At 45.0% G+C, this 11,526-nt stretch overlaps 1 protein-coding gene across 2 annotated transcripts in view; it reads right to left on the reverse strand.

Moving 5' to 3' along the window:
• Nucleotides 1-1,283: 1,283 nt before the first annotated feature.
• Nucleotides 1,284-11,526, reverse strand: part of gas2l3 (growth arrest-specific 2 like 3) — a 92,405-nt gene continuing 82,162 nt past the window's right edge. For both annotated transcript variants that reach the window (XM_061961279.2, XM_061961280.1), the window contains exons 8-9: nucleotides 7,045-7,149; nucleotides 1,284-3,142 (exon numbers count right to left, since the gene is read on the reverse strand). In XM_061961279.2, coding sequence (XP_061817263.1) covers nucleotides 1,958-3,142; nucleotides 7,045-7,149 — 1,290 coding nt within the window. In that variant the 3' untranslated portion in view covers nucleotides 1,284-1,957. The remainder of the gene's footprint in view (nucleotides 3,143-7,044; nucleotides 7,150-11,526) is intronic.

Below are 11,526 nucleotides of genomic sequence, written 5' to 3' on the forward strand. Positions count from 1 at the left end.
AAACATGAATATTAAAAAGATCATTGAATTAAAAATGAGCCTTCAGTGTTAAATTCGGTGACGTTGTAGCACGTAAGTACGGGAGTCGAAGGAGGAGTGTCAAAAAATTACATTTTTACAATAACGATGCTCTACATTCGTGGCTTTGCACAACGGAAATGCGTTTCTTTCAAATCCATCTGACCGGAAGTCTCCAACCATAACCAACATTCCGTACATGAATTACGTAAACCCTTTGAAATTGAGTGAGCCTATGGCTTTGTACTTTGTTATATATATATATATATATATATATATATATATATATATATATATATATATATATATATATATAGCATTCTATTTTGGTTACTTTGAATTTACAACCCCTGGCGCTGTTTTGTTTTGTACTGTTTTATTTACTTCCTTTGATTATTATTTCTCAACTGTTTGTAAATGTTGAAATTTATAAATAAAGGTTTATTAGAAAAAAAAAAAAGTTGATAAAGCTCCCGTAGATCCCCCCCCCCCAAAATTTTTTTAAAGCTGCAAGCAGCGATGGACGGGACCGACTTTGAGGGCTCATAAAATCCAAACCGGAGCAGTAATTAAAACTCTTTCATCAACTTTTAATCAGAAGGGTTCAATCTCTCTCCTGTGCTAGTTTGAAGCCGTCATGACAAACGCGCTCAGAGGAGATAATGTTTGAAAAAAGGTGACTGTTTTTACACAACTTTTGTTTTGAAGGGGGAATTGCAATTTTCCTGTTGATTTTTGCTGGGGGTTGTCAGTGTATGAAATATAGGTCTAAGTGAGACCTACATAGAGGTTTTTGTTTCATGTCTCTACGACATTCCTACTGGGAGTTACAGGCCGTTTTGTCTGTTTTCTTCCTAGGGGGCGCTAGAGCGCAATTTTGAGTTTTGGGTTTTTTTTTTATTAGATCGCAATTTTCGCCAGTCTTGATGTGTGTGTCCAATTTGGTGAGTTTTGAAGCATTTAAGGGGGTCAAATTACAGCTGAAAGAGGCGGCGGTATAATAATAAAACGCTAGAAATACAATAGGGTCCTCTGTCCCTAATAAGAGAATTACGTAAACCCACTACAATATCAAATTTAGATTTACCACAGTTTAATAATTCAATCTGAAGGATAATGTGTATTAATCGCATTATTAATCAAATTGTACATGTTTGTAGTCATCATGTTTCAAGTTTATTCTAAGTATATGTTTACATTTTGCAAAGCACATGTGGACAAAGTTTAGGTTTACAACGCACAAAAAGACTAAAAAAAACCAGGAGTGTTTTTTAATGTATTTATTCAACCCAAACAGAAAATGGTATCTGAACAAAATCAACATTCAAAGTTTGACAAACAATGTTTTTGTAAAGTGCCAAAGACGAAAAAAAGGAAGCCTCACTAAAAATGTTCTGTAAATAGTCTCTACACAAAGACAAACACCAACAAAGACACACAGAATAATAATTCTTCACCATAAAAACACATTTGTACTGCTTAGACGGCGCACTAAAAGTGCTGACATGGTGAAAGATAAAAATAGGTTTTCTGATCAGTAGTTTCCTCTTGTGCAAGTTTCATTCAAATCATAAAAAAAAAAACATATCTCCCATAACCACTTCATACATTCCAAATGCCATCCACACGGGATTCTGACGAAGGCACGTGACCGAGGACTTGTTCGTGATGGCGTCGAGTCAAAAACTGCTTTAAAATCACTTTGGTAACCTTTTTTTTTTCTTCCTGATGAGGTCAGCGTTTGCTACGCAACAAAGTCACATGTAAACATTGTGAGAGGAAATAATCGTTCACGCATCACAAGGACAAACATTAAAAAGGACAAAGCATCGACCCTCTTGGATTACAAAATAAAAGTTAAATATTCTATAAAACACACCCTAAAAAAAAGTTTCGATGAGAATTAGTGTTTAAAAAGCGGATTTTTTTGTCTTGTCCGTCACGTCTTCTGCCGTCTCCTGGCGGTCATTTCAAAATAAGGCTCCTCAGGTTTGCCTCGATACTGAGGGATCTTCCTGCTGGTCGTGGGCTGGGCTTTTATTTTGACGTCGGGGGCGCTCTTGTGGGTGGGAGTGAGCTCAGGCCTGACGTGCTCGGCTGAAGCTGAGGGTTTTTGTGACGTCTTCTGTGTTGAGGCGGCACCGCTGTGGGTGGCGCCCCCGGGGACCCGCCCAGGGAGCGCGGTGCCACGTGGGAGGCGGGAGGCGGCCTTAATCGGGGCGGACCCCTCGGCTTTGGATGCGGTGTCTTTAGCGGGTTTTGGCGTAACTGTGGCGGGCGGGTTAGGAGTTGGCGTCGCCGGCCTCGACGCGGGGGACGCTGCTGCGCGTGCCGCCGCCCTGGATGCGGGGGATGCCGCGGCGCGTGCCGCCGCCCTCACCCGCCTCGCCGCCTCTAGTCGGAGGCGTGAGGCAGGGGATCCGGGGCGGCGTTGTGCCAGGCGAGGGCGCTGGCCGGCACCCGTCGGGGGTCGGGCGTCTGCCGGGGCGGTGGCGGGGCGAGGCGCGGGCGAGTTGCAGGGGCTGGACGGTTTGGGACATTTGGAAGACGGCTCGGGGCAAACCGGACTCCTCGGCTGGGGGGCGGCGGTCCGAGGGGTGGGTCTAAGCCTCAGTTTGGACGCGGCGCACAGGTCCGGCGTTGCGGCTCTACGTTGGACCTGCACACCCGGACTGGGGGGCTGCTTTGAGCCACCCACGGGTGTGGCGGGCAAGGAGGAGGAGCCTTTGGCGGCGACAGGCAGGGGCAGCTGGGTGGGCTTCCTGGGGGCCGGCGGCGTCATCTGGAGATTCTTCTTCGCCGCCTTCCTGGGCAGCGTGGGCGTACAGGCGGGGGAGGCGGCGTAGGACCGACACGTCTGACCCGAGGAAGACGACGACGACGCGGACGACGAATCGGACGAGGAGACGAGGTCGTCGACGGCGGCCAGGGGGTCCATGTCAGGGGGCGGGGCCGCGTTGCCGTGGTGACCGCCCAAGCCGGGCGGCCCCCTCTGGAAGGCCAGGATCTTCTGCTCCAGCGTGGTGAACTGCAGCACCCGCAGCGGGTCGTACTTGCTGAGGAAGCCGCGCAGCGTGTCCCAGCCGCCGCCCACGCGCACCATCACGTGTTTGCCGTGCAGCATCTGAGGACACACACACACACCTTTCATGACACACCTGGAGGAGGACACGCCCCTCCGTCACACTAGTGATGCTCCCATCCTGTCACCGCCTGACCAAAAGTTTGGATAATCCCCCTTTTCATACGTCACCCCTGGCAGGACGAGCACGTGCCGTGAATTCCGCACTATAAGCCGCCACTTTTTTTCCCAACACTTTGTACCCTGCGGCTTATAAAACGGTGCTGATCATTTATGGCTTTTTCTTCGCTGACGCCCACAATGCAAATCGTTTAAAAAAAATACTAGATAAGGTGTTTTATTGTTTGTGCTATTTTGTCATCTTTTGGACGAGTTTGTTCACTGCAGTGTCCTTCCATTTAGTGCCATTCTGTCTTCTAGCCGTTTCTACTCGTATGGATTCTTCATTCAAGCAGCGTTTGTAAGTTTTACAATATAACTAAGACAATTCTTACTTGCATTTAGTGGTTTCCGCCGGAACTAGAAGTACTGTTCTGTCTTCTAGCCGTCCATAGCGTTTCTACTCGTATGGATTCTTCATTCAAGCAGCGTTTGTAAGTTTTACAATATAACTAAGACAATTCTTACTTACTAAACCGTCCCATGTGTGATGTCGTCATGTGTTTTCATGCATATTAGTACGTGCCATCGTAATGTAATTAAGCTAGCGTCGTATTAGCTAATATGCTGACACGCTTACAACTGAATTTTTTTTGTGTTGTTTCAGTTTCACAAATTCCTCAGTAAATTCACCACAACGTCACCGTGGAGTTATTGAGTCCGTTTAGCAGATTGGAGAGCAAGCTTGCGCAGCTAGCGTGTCCATGACGATGACTTCTGTTTTGTTTGATCGGCCGTTTTACTGCCCTGTTACAGACACCCTTTGGAAACAATGAAGGTAAATATTTACAGAATATTTCTGTGTAAATAACTCATTTCACAACATGTATATTTGTGGCTTGTACATGGGAAAAAAGACATACATTTATTAGAATTTAGTGGGTGTGGTCCAAAGAATATTTGTATAAACTTAGATATTTGTTAACTATTACTTTCATCTGCAGTTCAAATGTAGTGACTTTTTTCATCCAGCAGATGGTGGCGTTATGAAACAGTAACCGTGTCAGTGCCGTGTCCATACAGCTAGTGAGTGTGTCACACGCTCACTGAGGCCTCATTTTCCCCATCATTACTGACATTCAGTAACAGAATATAAATCTACCAAATCAAGCAAAATGACTAAATAAGATACTGGATGTGGTAAATAAGTAATCAAAAATATGATTTGTCTGAGTGGCTGCAGAGGACAGATTAAAAATAAATAAATAAATAAAACATTTTAATTGATTAAGAATCGTTACCAATAATTCATTCAAAAATGGATTTTTTAGACGTCCTGATAACTACGGACTATTAGCTATTCTAGTCACACTGCAGTGCACATTTCGCAGCCTCTTTGCGGACGCACTTCGCAAAATAGGCGTCCGAGGGGATGCCTGAACGGGCAATAACGACTTGCATGCTGAGGAGATAAGATAAGGTTTACACTGGCATGCGGCACAAACTACCGTAAGACCATTTAAATGGTTTAGGCACTCATTAGCATCACCTGCTTTACACATGAACCTGTGTGTGTGAGTGTGTGTGTGTGTGTGTGTGTGTGTGTGTGTGTGTGTGTGTGTGTGTGTGTGTGTGTGTGTGTGTGTGTGTGTGTGTGTGTGTGTGTGTGTGTGTGTGTCGTTTGTCGTGGCAGAGCAGAAAACAAAGATTCTTTGTTCCAAGTGATTATTCACAGTGGGAATATCAAATTCCAGTTTGGACAACAAGATTCTTCTCAGTGCAACACACTGCACTCCTTTCACACTTGGATTAGTGATGTGAAATAACCTCTCTCACACACACACACACACACACACACACACACATGTATGTATGTATGTATATATATATATATATATATATATATATATATATATATATATATATATATATATTTATAAAACCCCGTTTCCATATGAGTTGGGAAATTGTGTTAGATGTAAATATAAACGGAATACAATGATTTGCAAATCCTTTTCAACCCATATTCAGCTGAATGCACTACAAAGACAACATATTTGATGTTCAAACTCATAAGCTTTATTTTTTTTGGTCAAATAATAATTAACTTAGAATTTCATGGCTGCAACACGTGCCAAAGTAGTTGGGAAAGGGCGTGTTCACCACTGTGTTACATGGCCTTTCCTTTTAACAACACTCAGTAAACGTTTGGGAACTGAGGAGACACATTTTTTTAAGCTTCTCAGGTGGAATTCTTTCCCATTCTTGCTTGATGTACAGCTTAAGTTGTTCAACAGTCCGGGGGTCTCCGTTGTGCTATTTTAGGCTTCATAATGCGCCACACATTTTCAAAGGTCTGGACTACAGGCAGGCCAGTCTAGTACCCGCACTCTTTTACTATGAAGCCACGTTGATGTAAAACGTGGCTTGGCATTGTCTTGCGGAAATAAGCAGGGGCGTCCATGGTAACGTTGCTTGGATGGCAACATATGTTGCTCCAAAACCTGTATGTACCTTTCAGCATTAATGGCGCCTTCACAGATGTGTAAGTTACCCATGTCTTGGGCACTAATACACCCCCATACCATCACACATGCTGCCTTTTACACTTTGCGCCTATAACAATCCAGATGGTTCTTTTTTCTCTTTGGTCCGGAGGACACGACGTCCACAGTTTCCGAAAACAATTTGAAATGTGGACTCGTCAGACCACAGAACACTTTTCCACTTTGTATCAGTCCATCTTAGATGAGCTAAAGCCCAGCGAAGCCGACGGCGTTTCTGGGTGTTGTTGATAAACGGTTTTCGCCTTGCATAGGAGAGTTTTAACTTGCACTTACAGATGTAGCAACCAACTGTAGTTACTGACAGTGGGTTTCTGAAGTGTTCCTGAGCCCATGTGGTGATATCCTTTACACACTGATGTCACTTGTTGATACAGTACAGGGAGGGATCAAAGGTCGCAGGCTTAGCTGCTTACTGCAGTGATTTCTCCAGATTCTCTGAACCCTTTGATGATATTACGGACCGTAGATGGTGAAATCCCTAAATTCCTTGCAATAGCTGCTTGAGAAAGGTTTTTCTTAAACTGTTCAACAATTTGCTCACGCATTTGTTGACAAAGTGGTGACCCTCGCCCCATCCTTGTTTGTGAATGACTGAGCATTTCATGGAATCTACTTTTATACCCAATCATGGCACCCACCTGTTCCCAGTTAGCCTGTTCACCTGTGGGATGTTCCAAATAAGTGTTTGATGAGCATTCCTCAACTTTATCAGTATTTATTGCCACCTTTCCCAACTTCTTTGTCACGTGTTGCTGGCATCAAATTCTAAAGTTAATGATTATTTGCAAAAAAATTTTTTTTATCAGTTTGAACATCAAATATGTTGTCTTTGTAGTGCATTCAACTGAATATGGGTTGAAAAGGATTTGCAAATCATTGTATTCCGTTTATATTTACATCTAACACAATTTCCCAACTCATATGGAAACGGGGTTTGTATATGTTATAGTTATTTGAATGACTCTTACCATAATATGTTACGTTAACATACCAGTTGGTTATTTATGCCTCATATAACGTACACTTATTCAGCCTGTTGTTCACTATTCTTTATTTATTTTAAATTGCCTTTCAAATGTCTATTCTTGGTGTTGGCTTTCATCAAATACATTTCCCCCCAAAAATGCGACTTATACTCCAGTGCGACTTATATATGTTTTTTTCCTTCTTTATTGTGCATTTTCAGCCGGTGCGACTTATACTCCGAAAAATATGGTACACACACACACACACACACACACACACACACACACACACACACACACAACATATACTTACACGTATAAAGATGGTTTTGTCCCCCAGGCGGTAGCGGCCCTCAGACAAGTACTCGATGGACACTCTGTTGGAGCAGTTGCAGGGCGGCCCGTCCACTCCGTGCTCCTGAGGGAATTCCAGCAAGTTATGTTTGTCAAGTCATTATCAGGGCTGCAACATCCTATTTTCTCACACTTTCACCGCATTGTGGAGGTCTTTAGCGTACACAAAAACTCACTAATTTGGCAGCGAACACAAAAACTTCAAAATGGACCATATACATATATGAATATATATATATATACACCGGTATATATACACACACGCACACACATGTATGTGTGTGTATATATATATATATATATATATATATATATATATATATATATATATACTGTATATATATATATATATACACACATGTTTATACATACATACATACATACATGTGTGTGTATGGGTGTATATATATATATATATATATATATATATATATATACATACACATACATATATATACATGTATATATACACACACACACGTATGTGTATATATGTATGTATATATATATATATATATATACACACACACACACACACACACGTATGTGTATATATATATATATATGTATGTATATAAATATATATATACATACATACATATATATACATGTATGTATATATATATATACACACACACATGTATATATACTGTATATACACACATGTATATATATATATATACACACACACATGTATATATATATATATATATACATACACACACATGTATATGTATATATATATATATATATATATATATATATACACACACACACACATGTATGTATGTATGTATATATATATACACACATACATGCACATACTGTATATATACTTACAGTCACACACATGTACAGTATATATATATATATATATATATACACACACGTAAATATAGACACACACAGGTACACATACACATATATATATATATACACACGTGTGTGTGTGTGTATGTGTATATATATATATATATATATATATATATATATACAATATATATTATTATATATATTGTTCTCCACGGGTCGCCACCTTGTCGTGGTGGAGAGCCTTGTGTGTTCCAATGAACCTAAGAGCGATGCCGTCGGGAGCCTCAGCTCCTGGTAGGTTCAACCATGGCGGTAAGGTCGAGGGGGAGGTTCCAGACGAAGCGCGATCCAAAAAACCTCAACGGCGGAACTGGCGGAGGATGACGCGTCCCCCCCCGGCAGTAAAGGCGGATGAAGGTTAAGGGTGCCTCACTGCCTACTGGGTGCACCGTGTGTGTTTGGCTACGGGAGTAAACCCCTAACGACAAATCTGTTGTGAAGACCCGCATCAGGCAGCCATCAACAGACCGGTGTGCTGGCAGTCTTCTGCAACTCCTTCCTGCAGAAGGTCGTCATGAGCTCCTCATGCCACTGGAAGACGTAGGGGGGAGCCAAGGTAGTGAGGGTAGTGACTGCGCACCACTTCCTTCACTCTAATCTACTCCTTGCGCAGGCCTGCTCCAAACACCCCCACCCCCTTTCCCACCCCATCCCCTCCCCTCAAAGTCCTGCGGCGATGGAGAAGGGTGGCAGATACAGGTCAGGATGTGACTGGGAGTATCTAGCCCAACTCTGCACGCAGGCGGCGTGGGATAGACGGTCGCTGAGGTACGGGACGGAACAGCGTGTCTCTTCGGCAGCTCCCCACGTGACTGAGCAGCCCCACCCTGCTCACCCTGAGATGGGAAGGGCCTAGAAAATGTGGCCTAAAAATGGTCTGTTCCTCCACTCCCGGGCAGCCTACCGCAGCTGCCGGGTCATCCCCCCATGCGGTCGAAAACACAAGAATAAAACCCGGCTGACACTCACACTAGCGACTTGGAACGTCCGTACGCTTTTGGATGTGCGTGATGATTCATCTCGTCCCCGCAGAAGAACAGCGTTGGTGGCGCACGAACTGAAGAGGTATAACATCGACATTGCGGCCCTCAGCGAGACCCGCTTCCATGGGGAGGACTCCATAGCCGAGGTGGGAGAAGGATACACTTTCTTCTGGAAAGGGCTTCCGGAAGGCTCCCGCCGCCTCCATGGTGTAGGCTTCGCTGTGCGGACCTCCCTACTTCAGAAGCTTCCCGAATCTCCAGTTGGCATTAGCGAAAGGTTGATGACCTGGAGGATTCCCCTCACCAATAACCGTTACTGCACCCTCATCAGCGCCTATGCCCCAACACTGATTGCCAACCCTCAATGTAAGGAAGAGTTCTATGCCTCCCTGCACTCCGCCATCAGCAAAACACCACTCACTGACAAGCTCATCCTTCTAGGGGATTTTAACGCAAGAGTGGGCTCGGACAGTGTACTGTGGAGGGAAGTGATGGGTCGGCACGGTGTTGGCAAGCTCAACAACAATGGTCTCCGTCTTCTCACTCTATGTTCTGAGCATTAACTGGTCATCACAAACACCTTGTTCCAACTGAAGAACAAGTACAAAACATCCTGGCAACACCCTCGCTCTAAACACTGGCATCTCCTAGATTACATCATCACCCGCCAAGCGGACAGGAAGGAGGTGCGCATCACTAGGGCCATGCGTGGAGCTGACTGTTGGACTGACCACCGCCTGATCAGAACAAAGATTGACTTGGAAATACGTCCTCAACAGAGAAAAACACCACCTTCCAAGAGGCTCAACTGCGATGCACTGAAGTCCATGCACTCCGTCAACCAGCTCAGGAAAAAGGTAGCAGATCAGCTGTTCAAGATTCCTGAAGTGCCACCAGATCTGGACACTGGACCTACCTGGAGCACCCTACGCACTGCCCTCCACCAGGCGGCCGTGGAGTCTATAGGGTACACCAGAAGGCGACATCAAGACTGGTTTGACAATAGTGCGCCAGGAATCTATGACCTGCTTCAGGCAAAACACAAGGCCCTTGCAGCTCACATATCAAACCCTCAATCCACCGTCCTAAAGGCTCAGCTCATCCGCCTCAGAAGTGAAACCCAGCGCACCCTCAGAGCCATGGAGAATGACTGGTGGACCCAGAAGGCCCGCGAAATACAACATCACGCAGACACCAACAACTCTCATGCCTTCTACGACTCCATCAAGTCCATCTATGGCCCACAGAGGAAGAACATCACCCCAGTTAGATCAGCTGACGGCACCACTCTCTACAAGGACAAACAACAGATCCTGGACAGATGGGCTGAGCACTTCAGGGTACTGCTGAACACAACGAACCCTGTACAGACAGACATACTCTCTGACCTCCCATGCCTGCCCCCTGTAGACTCGCTGGACTCCTCTCCCAGCTTCTCAGAGGTACTCAAGGCCATCAAGGGTCTAAAAAACAACAAGAGCCCAGGCCTTGACGAGATCCCGGGAGAAATCTTGAAGCACGGTGGATATCTCCTGCACCGCAGAATGCACCAGCTGATCACTGCCATCTGGTCGTCTGAAGTCATCCCGCAAGATTGGAAGGATGCTAACATCATAACAATCTATAAGCGCAAAGGCGACAAAGCAGACTGCGGCAACAGCAGAGGTATCTCCCTACTATCCGCAGCTGGGAAGGTGCTAGCAAGGATCATGTTACATCGAGTAGCAACTCATGTAACCGAAAACATCCTGCCCGAATCTCAATGCGGCTTTAGACGTGATCGGAGCACCGCAGACATGATCTTTGTTGCCAGACAGGTACAGGAAAAATGCAGAGAACACCGCAAAGACCTGTACATGGCATTCATTGACCTGTCCAAGGCCTTCGACACAGTAAACCGGGACTTGTTGTGGGAAGTACTTGGAAAACTAGGTGTACCAGCAAAGTTCTGCAACCTACTGCGACAGCTATATGATGGCATGCAGGCCTGTGTGAGCAACGGCGGCCAACAATCCCCATTTTTCAGTGTGGATGTGGGGGTCAAGCAAGGGTGTGTCCTTGCCCCAACCATATTCAACATGTTCATTTCCACTGTCACCCTCCTGTCCCATAAACACCTGGACCCCACAGATGGGATTCAGATACAATACCGGCTGGATGGTAACCTTTTTAACATCCGTCGCCTCCAAGCCACCACTAAACTCACCACCCAGCATATTCTGGAACTACAGTATGCAGATGACTGCGCTGTACTTGCACACTCACCAGAGTCTCTCCAGCGTGCACTGAATGTGGTAGCCTCCATCTACAGTGCCATTGGTCTTCAGATAAACACCAAGAAAACACAAATACTCGTGCAGGAGTTTACTCCCCAGCCAAATACGCCGATCTTCACCCTTGACGGGCACCCATTAGCCACCGTCCCCCACTTCACCTACCTCGGTAGCACCCTGTCGCCATCCTGCACCATTGACGATGACGTCCAGGCCCGTATTGGTCTGGCCTCTGCTGCCTTTGGAAGGCTACGGTCCAGGGTTTTCCTAAATAGGAATCTAACCATCTCCACCAAGACAGCCGTGTATAAG

Source organism: Nerophis lumbriciformis, linkage group LG05, assembly GCF_033978685.3.
Source record: "Nerophis lumbriciformis linkage group LG05, RoL_Nlum_v2.1, whole genome shotgun sequence".
Taxonomy (NCBI): domain Eukaryota; kingdom Metazoa; phylum Chordata; class Actinopteri; order Syngnathiformes; family Syngnathidae; genus Nerophis; species Nerophis lumbriciformis.